We start from the raw sequence: 21,771 nt of genomic DNA, 5'->3' as shown, positions 1-21,771 counted from the left end.
AATAAGACACTGACCCCATACAGATATTCTATCACTGATCTCAACATATTACCTGTGGAAATCATATTTTTCTTAAGATAAAACTAGCAAGAAGATCTGAAAAGGTTTGTGAATTCTATTTTATGAAGAGAAACAGCTTCTAATTAAAGAAAACAAAATATCTTGGTCAGGCGTAAGAAGGGCAACTTTACCTGGGGAAGAGTTAAGGATTTCCCAGTAGAGACTGCAAAGTTCAATGTGAAACCCCGAAAATCAGTTTGCTAGAAGCTAAGCTTCCTCAGCACAATACCCACTACATGAGAGTAAGTTTTCTTTTTTTTTTTTTTTAAAGATTTTATTTATTTATTTGAGAGAGACAGTGAGAGAGAGCATGAGCGAGGAGAAGGTCAGAGAGCGAAGCAGACTCCCCATGGAGCTGGGAGCCTGATGTGGGACTCGATCCCGGGACTCCAGGATCACGCCCTGAGCCGAAGGCAGTCGTCCAACCAACTGCGCCACCCAGGCGTCCCGAGAGTAAGTTTTCAACGTGTGCGTGAAGTTACCTCATCTGGCTGAGGGAGGACAATAACAGACATGGTTCCCGTGTGAATGCGCTGCATCCTTGATGACAGGCCCACCTCAGGGATTCGCTGAACTCGGTGGATCCCACCTTCATACTTCAGATGCTTGTAGACACTGTCACCAGAAATTCGGGCAGCTGCGTGATGTAGCCCACCTAGGAACATAAAATCCAAAAATGCCAATGTGTTCTCTTTTGAAAGGGATCTGGATCTTAAATACCTTTAAACTCAGGCCTGAATCCAAGTACAGAGCCAAAGACGAGAACATAAAATAGGTACAAGACGATATTTTCCCAATGTCAATGTAGTCATATAGAAAAGGAAATATACCAAAACATTATTTATGCTTACCTCTGGGTAACAGAATAACAATATATTTTTTTGTTTTACTTTTTATGCTTTGTTTCTAAATTTTCTATAATCAGCCAAGTTTTTTTTAATAAAAGTATTACTAGAAAAAAATACTGGGACATTTTCTGCATTGAATTGCCCTCTGCAACCTTAGGCTGATATGGTATCTATATATAAGAACGCTCAAAAACGTAACAATTTAATAATGATGGAAAATTCTATAGGTCCTCCCAAGTTCTCAAGAGTCTATTGAAATTTAGCTCTTGCTCATCTGTGGTGTGACAATAAGCTCCTCCCCCCACCAAATCTTAATGCCTAAGCTAGTTTCTTATTGGACATTTTTTTTTAAAACTCCTTTATTATAAAATAACTCTTTTATTATAAATATTATATTATAAATTATATTATATATTATATATTATATAGATATTATATATATTTATAATATAAATTATATTATAAATATTATAAAATAACTCTTTTATTATAAAATACAGACATAAAAATATCACATGAATCAAATGGTTTAGTGACCACAAGATCAAGAAAAAGAACTTTGTCAGTCACCCAAAAGCTCTCTCATGTGCCCCTTCCCAGTTACAATCCCCTCCTTTCTCACAAGCAACTATGATCCTGACTTATTCCTGCTACAATTTTATTACCTAAATGTGCTACAGTCTAGTCTTGTCCATTTAAAAAAGTTTCACGTCCTCTTTAAGTTTATTTATTTATTTTTGTGTAGTAATCTCTACATCCAATGTGGGGCTCGAACCCATGACCTCAATATCAAGAGTCAACCAGGTGCCCCCTAGTCTGATGCCTTTTAAAGCTCTTCATCTATACACGCTCATCACCTACTTCTTTTGTTCTTTCCAACTTATCTCCTGAGGAACCTGGACGTTGACCTGTAAAATTTCCCACAGAATGCATTTGCCAACTGCATACTCTTGGTACAATTAATTCACTATCTTCCGCCCTCTGTTCTGGCTACAATTTGGCAGATGGATCCAGAGACCGGATCAGACACCAGCTTGAGCTCCTTGGCAGGACTACAGGAGGCACATAATGACTGTTTTCTTTCTTTTTATGGTCTTGGCAGCATTTGATGTTTAATGTATCATGGGTTATAAAATAGTGATAGTCTAATTCTGTAATTTCTTTGTCAGGTTTTAGTAGCTAAAATACATTGATAAAGGACATTTCCCCTTGTCCACTAGTTGATTACCCTGTGCTAGAGTTATACAGGAAAGGCAGGATAAATGCTTGATTTTGTTCCTTTACCCATTTTACCAGTATCTGTGTTTTGCAATATGAGTTAGGATTAATCATCTGCAGATGACTATTTTTAAAATATCATTATGAATTCAAGGATCTGAATACATCTAGCATGCTTGAACCAATTGCAATTATTATGATTAAAGTTCAACATATCCATCTTTGGCCTGCAGGAGCCTCTTCAAGTTAATTTCTGAGTTCTTTTTGACATACCTCTTATTACGGTATTACTCCAGGATTATCCTGAACTATTCTTGCCCCAGACCTGAAATCAGTGATCTCCCCAAGAAGTCTTGGTTCCTTTCAGAGAGAAATAATACTTATTTCTTTTTCTTTTCTTTTTTCTTTTTTTTCTTCTTTTTTTTTTTTTTTTTGCCTCTTCCCCTGCTCATGTGCTCTCTTTCTTTAAAATAAAAATCTTGAAGAAAAAAAATTTGAGATCACTTAGCTCGGAATTCCTCTTGTATAATGAAACCTACTGCACAGGCAGGTATCATCTGGCCTTCAAGTCACCTTGTAGGACCTGGGGCTCATGGAATCAGCACAAAAATGTTGATATTCTGGTTACTGTTTTGTGAGTAATAAACCATCCTCCACCTCTGACCCATGAAAGTGTGGCATGCTAACTTGTTAGCTTGCAAGTGGGGTAAAATCTCAGACCATTTGGAGTTCTTGACTACTGATATTTCCAGAGTAAATTCAAGATGACAGCCTCTTCTCTATCACTCTTGTCTTCTATTATCAAGAATCTGGTTCTCAACGACAGAGAAGATACTACAATTAGAGTATCTCCTAACTACTCATCTACTTTATTCCACAGTACACATACAACAGTCTCAGAGTAACAATGGGAGTTCTGCCACAACATGATTACTAAAATTATTAAGACTTTTTTGCATATGCTCTTCCTGTTCTTCCCCCATTTTTCAAATGGGTGTACTCGATACTGTCAGATCTTACAGTGGTTATATAGTGTATTCTTCCCTCCTTCTCCTCAAATAGACCTAGGTCTTTTTTTTTTTTTTTTAAAGATTTTGTTTGTACATTAGAGAGAGAGAGCACCTAAGCATGGGTGGAAGGGTGAGGCAGAAGGAGAAGAAACTCTCTGCTGAGCAAGGAGCCCAATGTGGGATTTAATCCCAGGACCCCGGGATCATGACCTGAGCCAAAGTTAGACACTTAACTGCCTAAGCCACCCATGCACCCATACAGACTTAGTTCTACAGGTAGCCACATATTTGATGCTCACCCGATCCCTACGCCAAAACTTCATATTTTAGCTGTCTAAAGTCCTGTTTTCTAACAGATTCCTCAGAAAGGGACCATGGGGAAAGTGTTTCTTGAGTTCTTGCATATTGTTAAGTTTGTACCCTTATACTTGTAAGTTAGTTTCATTGCCTATAAAATCCTTAACTCAAATTTCCTTTCCTTAACTATGCTGCTACTGCTGCTGCCACGTTCCTAATATGCTTCTAATGAAGACTCAGTGCTACAACATCAGATATAACCAACTCAGTTTCTAAAGTCAGCATGGTGGGGCACCAGGATGGCTCAGTCAGTTGGGTGTCTGACTCTTGGTTTCTACTCAGGTTATGATCTCATGGATCATGAGCTCTGGCCCTGAGCTCAGAGGGGAGTCTGCTTCTCTCTCTCTCTCCCTGCCCCACCTCTCACTCACATACACTTGTTCTCTCTCCCTCTCAATAAATCAACCTTTGAGGAAAAAAAAATAAAGTCAGCATGATGGATAAAAATTAGGCATAGTTTTAAATTACTGTACAAAATGCCAAAGGAAGGTACCTTATCAGAGACTGACCTGTCTCTTAGTAAGCACACAGCGGTGCCTGGGTGGCTCAATTGGTTAAGCGTCTGCCTTCAGCTCAGGTCAAGTTCCCAGCGTCCTGGGATCAAGCCCCATGCCAGGCTCCCTGCTCAGTAGAGCTTTATTCTCCCTCTATCTCTACACCTCCCCCCACCCCCACTTGTGCTTTCTCCTCTCTGTCAAATAATAAAATCTTAAAAAAAAGATTAAAGATTAAAGATGGTTTATTAAAAAAAAAAAAAAAAAAAGTAAGTCCAAAATAGCCAGTCTTCCTCCAGTGGTAAAACAGGTTAATGTTTATCTTCTTGAACACCAGATAAAGAAGATGACAAGCATTTAGGGGTCAGGTGATAGGAAAAATGTAATGTTTACCATTCACACTCAGTATGTCAAGATGGTCAATTCTGAAAAATACAACACTGAGAGAGAGCGAGGCCACAACAATTAAAATTTTCCACCTCGAAATCATTCTGTATTTTTCTCTTTTTTTAAGACTTTATTTAGGGGCACCTGAATGGCTCAGTGGGCAAAAACCCTTGCCGTCAGCTCAGGTCATGATCCCAGGGTCCCGGGATTGAGACCCGCATCAGGCTCTCTGCTCAGCAGGAAGCTTGCTTCCCCCTCTCTTTCTCTGCCTGCCTCTCTGCCTACTTGTGATCTATCTCTCTGTGTCAAATAAATAAATAAAGTCTTAAAAAAAAAAAATTCTTTTTAATTTATTTATTTGACACAGAGAGATAGATCACAAGTAGGCAGAGAGGCAGGCAGACAGAGAGGGGGAAGCAGGCTCCCCACTGAGCAGAGAGCCCGATACAGGGCTCGATCCCAGGACCCTGGGACCATGAGACCATGACCTGAGCCAAAAGCAGAGGCCCAACCCACTGAGCCACCCAGGCACCCCTTATTCTGTACTTTTAAAATTATTCCCCTCACCCTCTTTACCTACTTCATGTCCAGGGCACATATTTAAATTTATATGACCTGAAAGGAGAGGGCTGCTTTACTGTACAGATCACCAGAGCTAATCTTGGGTCGCCTAGGTTCAAATTTAAGCTCTTCCTCCTAGTTGTGTGTCCTCAGGCAAGTTACTTCATCTGTTCATGCCTCAGTTTCCTTTTCTGTAAATGGTAATTACAGCTCGCATAACAGTACCACACACCTGAATGAGAGGCCATTCATTCTGCAGATCACGTGAGTCGTGCTTCTAGTCCTGTGTAAGCATATGACACAGCGTGAACTCAACCTCCTTCCCTCGAAGGGGCTGTTGTGAGGAATAACTGAGATAAACACTCACAGCGTACTTAGCAGTGTTGATATTTACCATCAGTAAGTATCAGTAGTGACTGGAACTGTATCACTGGCTCTCCTGGACCAGTTCAAGACAATGTGGGAGAGAATGACAATCAAGATCCCTGTAAATGGAAATTATGATGTAGGGCAGGAGAGTTGATAGACCTCTGAGGTAGAGGACAGCGAGGTGCACTGCTGGCCTTGCCACCTCAGAGAAAACCGCCTTTGGTGGTCCTCATGGATAGGTATGGAGGGAAAAAGCATTTGTCAGATCAACAGCTGCACACCAGGTGCCAGGAGGTATGAATAGCTCAAGCAATGAAATCACATCTGGTACAGCAGCTGTAATGAGAATCACCGGTTGGCTGAGCTAATAGTAACCCACTGTCATTCACTGAGCTCCATCTATTGTCTTTCTAGGCCAAAGAAACAAGCTGAATGGGGATGTGGCAGGAATCACTAACTTTGCATTTTCCAAGTCCTTGATGGTGGCATTTATCTCTGCAACCTCTCTGGAAAGGCAATGTTGCTTCTGATTTACTATTTTCCCAGGTAGAGGCAGTTCTAGTGGCTTCTACTTGGCCTTTACCACCATTAAGTTCTCCTTCTACAGGTCAGGAAAGAAGATGGGAATTCTGCCAGCTGCTCAGTGTATCTGCCAATTATGTACCCAGAACAGGGGAAAACACCACAGGATGGGTTTGCGAGCCTGCTGGGCCCATTGAGAGCGGGACCTGAGCTAAAAGTCTATTCATCACGTGACTCTACAAGCTCCTTCTCTAATGGATGGCCACAGGGATGCTCTGGGTTTCCCGGAATCAGCATCAGTTCAGAGCCAGTGTCCAGTAGTCCCTGCAAAGTCTGGTTATTTCCATTTCTTTAAGGCATAGTTACCCTGGGAAAAGGTGACAGACCCCTTTTGGGAGGAGGCTGGGAGAAGGGTCAACAGCATAAATACTTAGCAATATATGGGGGTCCTTCCTCAAGGGGACCCCGCCCTCTCTTTATTCAAGGGGTTTGGGCCTATCCACTGGCTCAAGTCTGAGAACTGATTGAGGGGCCATGGCTTATTTTTATGATTAAAGTTACATTTTTGGGGCGCCTGGGTGGCTCAGTGGGTTAAAGCCTCTGCCTTCGGCTCAGGTCATGATCCCAGGGTCCTGGGATCGAGGCCTGCATCGGGCTCTCTGCTCAGCAGGGAGCCTGCTTCCTCCTCTCTCTCTGCCTGCCTCTCTGCCTACTTGTGATCTCTGTCTGTCAAATAAATAAATAAAAATCTTTATTAAAAAAAAAGTTACATTTTTGTTCACTTGATCTAAAACTTTTCTGCTCATACAGGTAAGTGAGAATTTACTAGTCTTCCTACCTCTTTTACTTCTAGGGGCACCACGATCAACTAGCAAATGCCACAGGGCTGCACAAGTCAGACAACTCCGATTGCTGCCTTGGCTCTGCCATCCGTGACAGTAACACTCATCTGGCCTTTGGCTGTGGACTGCTACCCTTGACCCCTGCCACCCTAAAATCCAATGACTTCCAGTACACTTAGGTTTCCCAGTTTAGTTATCAGAGCTCCTACTGTCAAGTCTGGTCCACAGAGAAGAGCCATCACAGAGCCCTTCAAGGATGCCAGGGTTTCCCTTACAAATTTATTTCTCACACTCATGGTAAGAAGTACGTCTTCTGGACACGTAGAACTAACCATCATGTTACCTGAAGTACCCTTTCCTGAATTTAACTAGCAAGCAGAGGATAACAAAATGCAATTATAAACATCAATCTGTTGGGAGGGAAGAGATACCAGAGCATTTCATAAAATCCCTTTAACTTGGAAGAGATTTCAATTTGTCAGATGCCAGGTACATAGAATAACAAAGCGTCAGACCTATGCTACATACCCAGAGCTCTCGCCCTCCCCTGCTGCCACAAAAACCATCCTGTAATCATTTAGCTTGGACTATTCATGGAATACTTGAATACTGTCCCTATCTGTACCTCCAACCGCAAAACTACAAGGCTCTAAGTCACCTGATGCATGAATTTTTGCCTGAAAGTATGTTTCTTTTCAACTTTAGCTTTTAGTGCTATATGAATCTGAGTTCTTTTCCATTTCAATTAAACATTAAAATATATACACCTATTAATTAGTAAGCATATTTTATAAGATAGGTGTTTTTCACCTCTTCTCTATGTTAGACCTCTTATTCACATATTTTTCTTCTGATTTCAAACAGATCAATTTTAATATATTACTTTCTAATTTTAATGAGTAGAAGTTTACTCCTAATCTTTCTTTCTTTATTTATCAGAGAGAGAGAGAGAAAGCATGATCACAAATACAAGGAGCAGCAGGTAGAAGGAGAAGCAGGCTCCCCGAAGAGCAGGGACCAGATATGGGACTCAATCCTAGGACCCAGGGATCATTCCTGAGCTCAGGGCCTGAGCCAAAGGCAGATGCTAAACTGACCCAGCCATCCAGGTGTCCCTCCTAGTCTTTAGAGTAAAATATTTAAAGTTTCCCTTCTTTAAAAAAAATAGTCCTTTAGATTTTTTTTTTAATTAAAAAAGGGTTTTTTTATTTTTTTAAGTAGGTTCCATGCCCAGTTTGTATAGCCCAATGCAGGGCTTGAACTCCCAACCCTGAGACCAAGACCTGAGCTGAGACTGAGAGTCGGATGCTCAACCAACCCAGCCATCGGGTGGGTCTCCTGCTCTTTTTACTTCTTAAAGTGCCTTTATTTTATTTTGCCACTAGGCCAGTCTATCTAAAAGAAAGGTTTCCCAACCACTGTCTAGGGATTGTTCAGGCTGCTCTGCATCCCTGGAACCAGAAGCTCTTCCTGTTATTACTGAACCCATCCTTCATTCTTAAAAGCTGGATTCAAAATCCGAGAGAGGTCACTGCTGACATTTGCCACCATTCTCTCTTTCATAATGCTGTATTTCTAAAGACTTTTTTTTTTTTTAAAGTAAGCTCCACACCCAAAGTGGGGCTCAAACCTACAACCCCAAGATGAAAAGTCACATTCTCCATCAGCTGGGCCAGCCAGATGTCCCCAAATGCTGCTGTTCCTGAAAGCTTCCTGAAAGTTGAAACTCTCTCATCTCTAGCTTCCATAATATTCTACTGTACTCATCCTTTTCCTGCTTATCTCACTCCTCTCTTTCCTTTGCCAGGAGTCAATCTTTCTCAATGTGGCCATTACATACAGGTAATTACATGTAGGTAACCTACAATGTAGATTTTGGCGCCCTGAATATTCCTTCTCCCTAGCCTCTCCCTCACATAATCTCTCAGTGTCAGATACCATCTTTGGCTAAGGGCTACTGAATCTCTCTCCTTCATTCTGTTCTCTCACCAAAGCTCTGCTGACACAACTTCAGCCTTTACTGGATATTTCTAAATGGGTGTTCACAATAACCACAGAGTTAGTCATTCAAAAACAACTTATCATTTTTTTCTTCCCGTATGGGCTTTCTCTCCAACTTGAAAGAATATCACAGTCCTTCTGGCTAGGAAGATCAGGATCCCCATGGCTCATCTTGTTTGCGTTAGAACAGACTACTAGGATATAGTGTGGTACTGGATCTAACAAACCTAAGTTCAATCTCAGGACTGCCATTACATACTGTGTGGTCTTAGATCAGTCACTTATTCTCTAAACCCAGCTCCTCATTTGTAAAATGGGACTGATACTACCTATCTCACAGGGCCGTGAGGATCAGATCACCTACACTGTATGCAGGACACAGGAGCAAGCGCTGGCCCGTCTTTTGTCTGCTCTTCCTGTGAAGGTCTGCCAAGGTCTATGCCAGGTCTAAGTCTTAGTCACACCTGGATTGCTCTAGCGACCGCTCTGCACTTTGCCTTAAATCGAACCTCTTGGTCCATCCCGCACAATGCTATCTAATAATCTCCCTAAGATATGTATTTACCAAATCATGCACCTTTTTTTAAAATTAATTAATTAATTAATTTGAGAGAGAGCAAGGGAGCAGGGCGTGGGAAAGCAGAGGGCGAGTCTGAAGCGAACTCCACACTGAGCACAGAGCTGGACATGGAGCTCCAGCTCACAACCTGGAGGTCATGACCTGAGCTGAAACCAAGAGCTGGAGGCTTAATCGACGGCAGCAACCAGGTGCCCCAAGATCATATGCTTACTGATAAAATCTTCAATAGGTCGTTACTCTCTAACAATCAAGGCCTGTTCTAACAGCTTTTAAGGCTGTTCAAACTATACCCCCTGGAACTCATTTCCTAGGTCTTCTCATCACATACTCCGGTTTCTCTTCTGATCATATGTATCTTTCACCTTTTACTATGTCTTCCTGTCACAGATATGCTCTGGGTAGACTGGCTTCCTAACATTGCCCTATACACACCAAGATCTCTCCCATCACCATGTGGTTGCTCTGGTTTTTTCTTCCCTCTTCTCTCAATTCCCTCTTCTTGACCAGTGGCCGTATTTAAAACCTGTACCAAGGGATGCCTGGGTGGCTCTATTGGTTAAGCATCTGCCTTTGGCTCAGGTTGTAATCTCAGGGTCCTGGGATCAAGTCCTACATCAGGCTCTCTGCTCAGTGAGGAGGCTGCTTCTTCCTCTCCCTCTGCCTGCTGCTCCCCCTGCTTGTACTCTGTCAAATAATACATAAAATCTTTAAAAAGATAAAAAATAAAAAAATAAAACCTGTACCAAGCACAAATTACTTATTCTAGATAGTAGCTTTCATTTTTCTCTATTGTTTAACTTACTTTAATCCCCTTTCCCTACTTTATTATTGGGTATCGATGTATAAGCAAGAAGAAACAAACTTTCATATGGCTTAAAAGAATAAGGAACAAAGATACTATCAGATGTTCTGATTTAATATAACTGAGTATTTAAAAGTTTAAGGACTTCAGGTGCGTAGGTGACTCACTTTAGTGTCCTACTCTTGGTTTCAGCTCAGATCATGATACCAAGTTCCTGGGATTGAGTCCCACAATGGGCTGCCTGCTCAGCGGGGAGTTTGCTTCTCCCTCTGCCCGTCCCCAACTCATCTGTGCTCTCTCTCTTGCAAAAATAGATAAATAGAATATTTTTTTAAAAATAGGACAACATAGTTCTAATCAAGATCAGAGATAAAATAATTCTCAGCATCATCTATGGGCTAAACCCTCAAATATTCCTACCATAATCCGCTGGTGTATAATTCAGGAGTTCAAATTTCCAGTTTTTATAGCTTGAATAATTCTGGTACATATCAAATATTTCCCGAGTAAACTGTTGGCAGATATCACCTAAAAAAAATACAAAAAATATTCAGTCAGCACAGATTGTTTTAAAGAGAGCCATTCTTAGGTACAGGCCCCCTGGGAAATAAGGAGTAACTGCTTCCATAGTGAAACATATCTACTGGACTGTTAAAGTTATACAGTATCAAACCAAGGTAAAATTTAAGTGTTTTTTTAGATCATTTAAAATAAAATTATTTAACTGACCTCCAGTAGTTCTTCCAGATGTCACCTCTAAAATAACATCATTTTTGTCATATTTCTCCTTTGGCACTAGACTCTGGAAAAGCTGAAAAAGGAAAAAAAGATCAGCATTTGTATGTATATTTTCTATGATTATACTATTGCTTGATTTTAGACAAAAGACCTCCAAACATTAAACAAACGTCAGTGATTAAAAAAATAATATAGTATCCCAATGAGATCTAGTCATTAAATGCTACAATAAGTAGACTGTATTAGACCTAAAATAAGTGATCAATTCATGCTAACAGTGGAGTTACTTGTCAGGGCATTCTCCACAATGCTATCAGATTATCTTAATTTTCTAAAATGCCCAAGTTTAGATCAAAGTCCGGAGCATTCCATTCAATTTTTTTCAGATTTTGCCTCTTATTAGCTCTAAACAGCAGCTTCTTTCATCTAATGACGATGTGAAGCTTTGAAGAAAGTCTTCACTTGGAGAAAATGAGGCCTCTTTACATATGACTGTGTATTTTCTCCTGCCACAGATGACAGTTGGCCCCAGGTCGTGCCCTCTGTTCTCAGTAGAGCTGTTCTGCTTAAAGAATATATTGAGGACTCCCAGGATAAGGCTGAAATGGTTTCTGAGTTGTGACAAAAAAAACAAGGGGCTTCCTAATAAAGTAACTAGCTTCCTTCTAAAGAAGAAAAGGGATGCAATTTTATTTTTTATTTATTAGTGAAAAGTTTTTCAAATCAAACTACCTACCGGCCATGACTCTCCCTACTGACAATTTTTGAAATACTCCATCTCTGTTAGAAATGGTAATCTGTGAGAGGGAATATCAGACCAAGAAAGACAGTCTTTCTGCCTTTGACTTGCTGGTTATATCAGTGATAACAGTAACTGATACCTCTACCTCATTCCTCTCAACGAGCCCCTGTATGGAGTCCCAGAGTAGGGGGACCGAAGGCAGGACAAGGGCAAACAGGACAGAAGGGAAGAAACTACAGATGCTATACAGCCCTGTGGTTTTCACTGCCTTTTAGACAAATCATCCATTGAACTACAAGGAGCTAAAGACTTGGTATGAACCAACTGTGTCTGTACCTTTGGATTCACTCCACTCTATACATAAAGCAAATTTTCGATCCTTAATTAACACAATCACTATGTACCACTCCCCTTTTCTAAGGCTTAAAAACTCAATTCTTCCTCTTATTAGGTGATTCTTTAGGTGAACTAAATTTCTTTACCAGCATCTGCCGCCTTGGCTGGCAAGTTAACAGCTTTGGAACATAATTGCTCGTGGAGGTGAGGGGGGAGATGATGTTTTATTTTCTGGCATCCCAATCGGTTCAACCTCATTCTGTAGCAAATTACAGTCCTAAACCCAGCTTACTCATTCACCATAAAAAAGGTTTAATAAACTGGTGTTTGGAAAGGACTTTGAACACCAAAGTTTAGCCTCATAAAACAGTATTCTTTTATAGTAACACGATTGAGCAGTTTACCTCCTAAAACATACCTCACTGTATAACATATGGATTTTTTGAGCGATAGTTTCCCTCTCTTCCAATGCAAGTTCTTGTAACTGCTTTTCATCTTGTTTATTAAGACCTACAAACCACCAACAAAAATTGTGTTTTTAAATACAGGAAAACTCTTAAATAGCTAGCTAATTTCTGTTTATAAATTTTATTTCAGTTGTGAAGGAGGGATTATACAAAAAGTCAGAATAGTTGGAGAATATTAATTAATTAATAAGTACTTGTGAAGCACATTTAAAAAAACTCAGTGTGTAAGGAAGTATGATCATTGCCCAAAAGTTTATGATTTGAATATCTAAAACTAATTACAGAAATCAATGATTAATAAAACAAGTCTGAAAAAGGACTGGTTAATTAAATATAGACCCAAATAAGGTAAGTTTTGGAGTAAACTAGAGTGACCACATCTTGTCTTAAAGGTAGCAGCCATTACTCAGCACACCGCGGTGTAATCCAGGAGGGCTGAAGCCTCCATTTTCTTCCCCTCAAAGTCAGAAATAAGAACTCTTAGAATTTTGAAATCTCTTGAAATATTTATACCTAGTGAACCCTTTATAAAAGCACCATGTAAGTCAAATGAAACATCTTTGTAACCTCTGTTTTATGGAAACAATTGTCCTTTTCACATCATTTCAACAGAGAAACTTAAATCCTGGAACTCCCAACAAAAAAGCAAACAATGAGAGATAGTAGATCTTACGAGATTTGACTCCATTGCTCTGGATACCTAGACTTCATTTGTTAGTGGTGATGCTTGCCAGCTGATGTAGAAATGTTTGATTCTTAATAGCAAAGAAGAAAACAGAAATAAAAAGTCCTAATTATAAAACAGGGAAGGCTCTTGAAACTTCTTCCCTGGTCATGGAAGTCATTAACACCTGGTGGGACTCTATTCCTCATTCATACCTTCAACATCTAACACTTATTATGCACCAGATACTCTGCTAGTTGTTGGAGACACAGGGATGAATAAAATGTGGTTCCAGGCCTTAAGTCGCTCAGTCTGGTGGGAAATAGGACATGTACACATGAGAACAGTATGGGATAGGACAGTGCCATGGAGGCACAAAGGAGGGGGGTCTAACCCAGACCTTAGCACTTGAGGAAGGCTTCCTGGATAGATGTCCTCTGAACTAAATTCTAATTACAGATCATCTGTTGCAGAATTGTAATATCACTCGTGGCCCCGTATCATGTACTTATGCCACAAATGGACACTAGGCGGACATTACTCCATATAGGTACCTACTGTGTCAAAGATATCAAAAAAACCTGATATGCAGTCACATAAAATAATTTTTGTGGCCTCTTATTATTTTCTGATGTCTGAAATCTAACCTAATTCAGTTTCATTATATCAAGAAAGATTTGAGAGTCTATTACATCCTATGTTCAGTGTTGCAGGAAATATAAAAATGAGTAAGACACAGGCTCTGTCTTTGAGAAACAGATAATGAGGGAAGTGGCAGAAATTAAGACAATTACATAAAGGGTCAAAATTCAAAACAGAAAAAGATAACATTTTTGTTTTACAGAGGGGACTGAAGCCAAAGTATGACATCCAAGCCATACTTTATAAGTGAAATGAATTTTAACAAGGTAAAATTGGTGGGTAACAATTTGTGCAAAGACATAAATGGGATGATGTGTATATTCAGGGAACAGCAAGTTATTTATTTTTCTTGAAAGGTTTGCATATGCAAAGGGAATTAATACACTATACAGAGAGGCTGGTGTCAGTTTTCAGAAGCTCCTTTTTTTTAAAATATTTTTTTTTTTTTTTTTTTTTTTTATGAGAGAGAAAGAGAGACAGCACAAGTGGGGTTTGGAGAGGAGCACCAGGGAGAGAGCGAACCAGACTCCATCCCAGGACCCTGGGATCATGACCTGATCTGAAGGCAGATGCTTAACTGACTGAGCCACCCAGGGGCCCTTCTGCAAAGGCTCTTAAATACCAAATCGAGAAATTTATATTTATAGGCAACAGGAGCTACTGAAAATTTTGAGCAGGGGAGTAATCTGATTAAGGTTGTCCTTGGACTGGGAAGGCCTGGAAGTGGCACAAAAAGTTAGGAATGTATTGTAATTATCCAGGATGAGCTATAATAAAGATATAAATTAGCAGAAAGAATAGAAGGGGACTCATGAAGGGTACACTACAGAGGCAGAGGCAGACTCTATTGGAACTAGACTCATGCAGTGCATAAGACAGGCTGTGGAATCTCACTAAGTCCAAATCCTTGCTCCTTGCCTGATTGGCTGAGTGACCTCTGACATTTTAAGCTCTCAGTTTCTTCATCTATTCAATAGAGACATTAATAATAATTCCTATCTCATAAATTATTGTAAATACTCAAATGAGATAATATTTTAAATACTTAGCTTAGTGTCTGGCACTAAGGACAGTAGGACAGTAAATGTCACTTTTATCACTGTTATTACAGAATAGCAGGACTTTAGACCTAGGAGAGACTTCGGAAACAATCCAATCCAATCTCAATAATACTGGTGATACAATGTATACACCACTGTATAATGGTGATACAATCAAGGCTGAAAGAGATTATGTCAATTTAATTTATTTTTTTTTAAAGATTTTATTTATTTATTTGACAGAGACAGATCACAAGTAGGCAGAGAGGCAGGCAGAGAGAGAGAGGAGGAAGCAGGCTCCCTGCTGAGCAGAGAGCCTGATGCGGGACTCGATCCCAGGTCCCTGAGATCATGACCTGAGCCGGAGGCAGCGGCTTAACCCACTGAGCCACCCAGGCGCCCTATGTCAATTTAATTTAAAAGCATTTAGTAAACTCCTATTAAATACAAAAAACCTTCCCCAAACTAATGGATTACAAATTTGAGTGGCATAATGCAGAGTAAAAAAAAAATCCTCATAAACATAGTGAGAGACTCATGGTACCACCAAGAGACGGCAGAAAATCCAGGACTTCACAGTTATAACTGTGACTGGCCTTGACATCGTTTAACATCTCTAACACTTAATGGAACAGGATGGAGCACTGAAGTTTAGAAACTAAGTGCCTGTAGTACTATCTGGATAAATGCTGAATCCCAGGTTAGTCCACTGTGCCTTTCTCTCAACTTCAGTACATTTTGATAATTTTTGTATGAGAAAAAAATGTTAAGGCAATACGCAATATTAAGAATACCAAAGGGGCACCTGGGTGGCTCAGTGGGTTAACGCCTCTGCCTTTGGCTCAGCTCAGGGTCCTGGGATCGAGTCCTGCATCAGGCTCTCTGCTCCGCGGGGAGCCTGCTTCCTCCTCTCTCTCTGCCTGCCTCTCTGCCTATTTGTGATCTCTGTCTGTCAAATAAATAAATAAAAAATCTTTAAAAAAAAATACCAAAACTAAAAATAAACATCTCTCACATAGATCAAAAAATTAAAGGTAAAGTTAAAAAATTGAACTCTCAGAAGAAAACACAGATGTACTCTTTATAACCTTGGGTTACACAACAATTTCTTAGCTATGACACCAAAACCACAAGCAACAAGAGAAAAAAAGATAAATTTGACATCATCAAAATTTAAAAATTGTGCCACTTAGGGGTGCCTGGGCGGCTCAGTCAGTTAAGTGTCTGCCTTCGGCTCGGGTCATGATCCCAGGGGTCCTATGATAGAGCCCCGCATCGGGTTCCCTGTTTGGCAGGAAGTCTTGCCTCTCCCCCTCCCACTCCCTCTGCTTGTATTCCCTCTCTCACTGTCTCTCTGTATCAAATAAATGGATAGGATTAAAAAAAAAAAATTATGCTGCTTCAAAAGATAACCCAGAGAATTGAAGAAAAGTTTTGCATATCATATATCTGATAAGGAATTTGTGGCTATAATATAAAGAAGTCTCACAATTCAATAACAGGACAAATAACTCATTTTTAAAATGACAAAGGATCTGAACAGTCATTTATCCAAAGATGAGATACAAAAGGCCAACAGGCATATGAGAAGATGTTCAACATCATTAATCAGGGAAATGCAAATCAAAGCCACAATCAGGTATCATTATACCACTAGGATGGCTAGAATCAAAAAAGTGTGGGGTAAAAATAGTGCAGCCACTTTGGAAAACAGTCTGATAACTTCTCAAAAGGTTGAATGCAGAGTTATGATAGGCAATTGTAGCGCCACTGTTCATTACAACCCACAAGTGGAAACAACTCAATATCCAGTAAGTGATGAATGGATAAATAAAAATAAAAATAAAATAAAATAAAAATAAAAATAAAAATAAAATGTGGTAGATCCATACAATGGAATGCAGTTCCACAATAAAAAGACATTAAGTACAAATACATGCTACAACATAGATGAAACTTGAAAATATTATGCTAAATGAAAGAAGCCAGTCACAAATGACATATTATATGACTCCACTTACAGACAATGCCCGAAATAAGGAAATCTAGAAAATAGATGAGCTCTTGCCACGGGTTGGCAGGGAAGGGGGAATGGGGCAAGTGGCCATAAGGTGCAGGGTTCTTTCTGGGATGATGAAATAATACCTGGACCTTACAAGCCCTTTGCTGGGGTAGGAACTGCATTTTTGTGTCTCTGCTACATTCGCAGGACCGTGCTCAGGGAAGTCCTGCTCGATAAATTAAAGCTTCTGTAAAGGTTAATATTCAGTCGTCTAGACCCTAAAAACTTCTTGGCAAGCACCATGAGGAGCTCAGTCTCCTAATAGTTGATTTTCAGTAGCCAAAACACATCAAACACACAGAGTAGAATTCTGTCTTCTCCAAGGACAGAGTGCAGCTATTCTAGCCTTTTTAAAAGACTGGGTTCAACAAAGGTTTAACCTATAAAATCAATCACATTGTTTACACACACATATTTTTTACCTACTTTTACACATTGAATCTAATTCTTCAATTGCTTGCTCAGCCTCCTGAATTCCTCGGTAAATGGCTGCAAGTGGCGCCAACTCAGCATGCCTTCGATTCAGGGACTTCCGGTCCCCTGCATTCACAGACACACGCTGCAGACAGTCGTCAAGCGTCCTGTACTCCTCATTCAGGTCCTCCATATATTTCTGTAGTGCTTTATGCTTCCACAGCATCTTGGACTGATGACAGTATCTACTGGGACAATTCTTATTTAACAGACGGTGGAGAATGGGGTTCCTGCGTTGTCTAAAAATCCACAGCCTTGTATCAAGATGGATCTGCGTAAACTGATGAGATTGGGAATGGACGTGGTACTGGCGGGGACCAGTAAGAGATGAATGTCTAAAAAGCCAAGCACACAGGTGACGATTCATCTCAGCATCTGAAATATAATAAACACAATCTGAAAAAAAAAATCAGCTCTACAAATACAAAAGCTGGAAGGAGACTCATGAAATCTTGTTCAGTTTATGGGCACAGCCAGCTCTAAACACAATCTGAAAATTCAAGTAACCAATAAAAGCAAAATAATTCTTCATACCTCTGAGTATAACATGTTAAAATAAATGAAGATAACACAGTTTTCTATTCACTCAATGTATATAATTAACGACGGCAAATGAGTAGGAGCATAACTAATAAATACATCAACAGGCTGGGTTAAATCAGCTACTTTCTAGGAGGTATCCAGGATCTGGAATTAAGGATGTGAACAAGCACTTGAAAGGTATGAAATAATCGTGCAAGTTTTAGGTGGTTCACATATACATAGATTTCTAAAGCTCGAAGGAAATATTAACTGTTTTCTTGTCTAATTCTTTAATTTTAGGTATCCAGATGTCCAAGGAAATCAAGTGACTTAATCATGATTATTTACTTAGCCAGACAGAGGCAGAGTTTATACTAGAATGCGGTCTGCCTGTTCAGAGCTCAGTGTTTTCCATTTTCAATTCTGCAGTCGGGTGCTTCCCTTTCAGCTAAGATCCTCAAGGAGGAAAACTTCAGATATTAACCTATAAAGAAAGTAGGTCTGGTTAAGAGGGGACAGTGGAAATATTTGTATTAAGTGAAAAAAGCAGAATGGAAAACAATATAACCTAATCTTATTTAGGTTTTCAAAATTTTCTATGATATATGATATACAAGGAAAGTAAGTGAACAGAATATTTTTTTGGGGGGGGGGAACCTAAAAAAGAAACATATCAAAATGTTAAAAAGATGATCTCTAGTTGTGGATAACTTTTGCTTGCTTTGTTTTTTCTACGTTTCAGCGTTTTTAATTTTTCTATTCACACAGCATGCATTACTGTCACAATCAGGAAAAAATAGTTACTTTAAAAAATGACAACTTAGGGACGGCTGGGTGGCTCAGCTGGTTAAGAGGCTGCCTTCGGCTCAGGTCATGATCCCAGCGTCCTGGGATCGAGTCCCACATTGGGCTCCTTGCTCCGCAGGGAGCCTGCTTCTCCCTCTTCCATTCTGTCTGCCTGTGCGCTCGCTCGCTCTCTCTGTCTCTGACAAATAAATAAATAAAATCTTAAAAAAAAACTACAATTTAGGTGAAACCGGCTGTGTACACTAATTTCCTGATCTTCACCTCTCTAACAGACATAATCAAAAGCTAACAAAAGCAGCTTTATTAAGAAAGGGGGATGATAAAGTATTTTAGTAAAAACACTTGACTCCAAAAATTCTGAGGTTCCAAGTTGAAATGAGGGTCAAAATTTTATGGTAATCAACCTTTATTGTCTCCAGTGTTCCTACTATGCTAGGAGGTGCATTCATGTATCAACTCATTTGATCATTATAAATCAGCTAACTTGAATATTATAATGTCCTAGAAACTAAAATATTCAGTGTGGTCTCCCAAACATTCAGATTTTGCAGGATTCTGCTAATGAACTTCAATATCTGCAGCACATTTGGAAAAAGACTGTGGAAGAATGCGCCAATGCCCAGCAGCCACACGTTACTGTCCTTCAGAAGTTCCCGTGTCTTTACATCAAGTCTCAAGCAGATCAGAGAAGTGTGTCCATTTGAAAAAATGGACAAAAGGATGACAAATTTATGTTACAATATTTTTAGCTAAAATGTCCACCCTCGAAACAGCAGAATGAGTTAACTCTTAAGGTCTTGAACCTCAATGTTATGAGAGAACACACTCCCCTCCCCTTAAACCAAGACGTTTACTCGCTAGGGTTACCTAAGCCTGAGCACGGCCCGTCCCTCCACCACCCACCCCAGAAGCAGCATTACTCGAGTACTCTAGTAACAATTCTCAGGGTCGGCAGGTCAGAAGGGACACTGTTCTTACACGCCAGAACAACACGTGTAAGCCACACTTTGTCACTCAGTATAAGGAGTGATCCTATCGAGACAACATGGGGGGGAAAGGAGGTGGAAAAAATACTTTTGGGGATCAAAAAAGGAGAAAAAAAAATAATTGTGAGTACCTAAGAAAAAGAAGGAAGGACGACAGCTTTCCTTTCTGAAGCCGGAACCTTCTGAGACCTGCTACATTTCAGCCCGACAAACACTGACGCACTTTCACATCCGGGTCACTCCTTCCGGGTTAACGCTTGCTCTCAGCTTCTCTTGAACGGGCGTCCTTGGGCGTGCGTAACAGCGAACAGGGGAATCCCGAGAGAAAAATGACAAATCGAGAAAGAAAAATAAATAAAAAGACAAGGCAATAAAGAAAATCCCAAGAGATGACTACGGGCGGTACTCATCCGGAGCCGGAGCCCAGGGCGTGGGTTCCCACTAGATAGGTAGGGTGGGCGGTAGCGGAAAGTAGAATGAACTACAACTTCCGGGAGCTCCTCCCGGGGAATCCTGGGAGTTGTATTTTGTGCACAGGCTGGCCGCCAAGCTCTGGGACAAAAGCGGACTTCTGGTTTCACAGAGGCAAACACAGGAGAGAGATCTCTACAATTCTGATTAGGAGAATCAAGATTTACAATATAGTAATAGGAAATTACAAGAATTTTTTATATGTAGAAATTATATAACGGAGCCACTAAAGCAGTGGAGTTTGGGTTTTTTTTTTAAATTTTTGTTTTGTTTTTAAAGCAGTGGTTCTTTGATTTTTATTTATTTATTTTTTGAGGACTCCCTTTTCATCATCCCCAGATTTAGGGATTCTACATGGTTTTTTTGTTTGTTTGTTTGTTTCTTTTTCTTTTTCTATTTTTACCCTTTATGGGATTCTGCACGTTAGTAGTTGTACTTTCAGCTTCCACGGTTCGAGAAAATACCTAATAACTAAAGGAGGATATAAACTTATATTTCTAAAAATCATAACAGGATCCAAAAGATAGGAGACTATATATATTCACAAATTAATGGCTTTATAGGTGTTGCATGCATATATTGAATGTAGGGGCTCAAACTAGGTTCATCGGTTGTAAACTACTGATTAAATAATTATAAAAATCCAACTAATAAACAATTCCAGGAAAATGCAAACATACTGCCTTACTTTGAATACCACAAGTCACATCACTGCCGTGTCTCAATATTTCTTCATCAAAAGCCAAGGCAAACATCATCCCATATAACTGACTTCACAGGATATTTTCTTAGGTTGGGACTGCATATAAAAAGAACAATTTACTCTCAATGTAAATACCTAACATTACCCTACTTCAGGGTATTTACTTTTACCTAGGATATATTAAATCCTATATCAAATGGTTTAAACCTATTAATTACTTTACTCCTTACTACAACGACCCTAAAATACCCATTTTGCAGAAGAGAAAACTGAGGCACAGAGAGCTTCAGTAACTTGTCCAGGTAAAAGAACTGGTAAGTAATAGAACTGAGATTCAATCAAGGCAGTCTGTGCTAATGTTCTGTGGCTCCTAAGCTCTGTACTCCCTCTCTCCTGCTCCTCCCACAAAAAAAAAAAAAAAAAGAAGAAGAAGAAGAAGAAAGAAAGAAAGAAAAAGAAAAGAAATAAAGAAAACATTCCATTGTTCATTCAACAATGAGCGCCAGTTATATGCTACTCACTGTGCTCTGGACATAAGAATTTAGCAATGAAAAGAAAAGACACAAATCTTTGCTCACATGGAGTTTATGTTCCAGTAAGGAACAAATTCCAAAGGATCCATAAAAATCATTCTCCTGAATTATCCAATGAAATCATTTAATTCTTTATTTTGGTTTGTGTATGCAGATATATAACTTAAGTAATATAGTATATAAAGCTTTATTCTCCTTTAAAAATAACCTTACTGCTATGGACTGAATTGTGTGCCCCCCCCAACAATTTAAGATGTTGAAGGTAACCCCCAGTGTGACTGCACGGGGGACAGGGCCTTTAAAGTTAAATGAGTCATAAAGGTGAAGGCCTGATCTGGTGATACTTGTGCCCTTATAAGATATCAGAGAGCTTGTGAGTGCAAGCTCTCTCTTCTCTCTTTTTCTCCAAGATAGGCCCCAGGGTGAAACCTACCTTGCTGACACCTTGATCTTGGACTTCCCAGTCCCCCAGCCTCCCAAAGTGTTATTTTATTATGGCAGCCCAAGCACCTAACATTTATGTATGTAAAAAT

The 21,771-nt window shown here is 39.7% G+C and overlaps 1 protein-coding gene across 3 annotated transcripts in view; it reads right to left on the bottom strand.

The window, feature by feature from the left end:
- MTRF1 (mitochondrial translation release factor 1) overlaps nucleotides 1–20,027 on the bottom strand; it is a 49,983-nt gene extending 29,956 nt beyond the window's left edge. The window contains exons 1-6 of one of the 3 annotated variants that reach the window (XM_044249826.1): nucleotides 19,663–20,027; nucleotides 17,169–17,591; nucleotides 12,286–12,377; nucleotides 10,781–10,862; nucleotides 10,472–10,579; nucleotides 543–715 (exon numbers count right to left, since the gene is read on the bottom strand). In XM_044249826.1, coding sequence (XP_044105761.1) covers nucleotides 543–715; nucleotides 10,472–10,579; nucleotides 10,781–10,862; nucleotides 12,286–12,377; nucleotides 17,169–17,583 — 870 coding nt within the window. In that variant the 5' untranslated portion in view covers nucleotides 17,584–17,591; nucleotides 19,663–20,027. Of the gene's footprint in view, nucleotides 1–542; nucleotides 716–10,471; nucleotides 10,580–10,780; nucleotides 10,863–12,285; nucleotides 12,378–17,168; nucleotides 17,592–18,086; nucleotides 18,131–19,662 lie in introns of those variants that run through there. The other 2 variants (XM_044249823.1, XM_044249825.1) reach the window with 2 other exon arrangements.
- Between the last annotated feature and the right edge of the window lie 1,744 nt (nucleotides 20,028–21,771).

Source organism: Neovison vison, chromosome 5, assembly GCF_020171115.1.
Source record: "Neovison vison isolate M4711 chromosome 5, ASM_NN_V1, whole genome shotgun sequence".
NCBI classification, from domain to species: domain Eukaryota; kingdom Metazoa; phylum Chordata; class Mammalia; order Carnivora; family Mustelidae; genus Neogale; species Neogale vison.
This window is presented reverse-complemented; position numbering and strand designations above follow the sequence as displayed.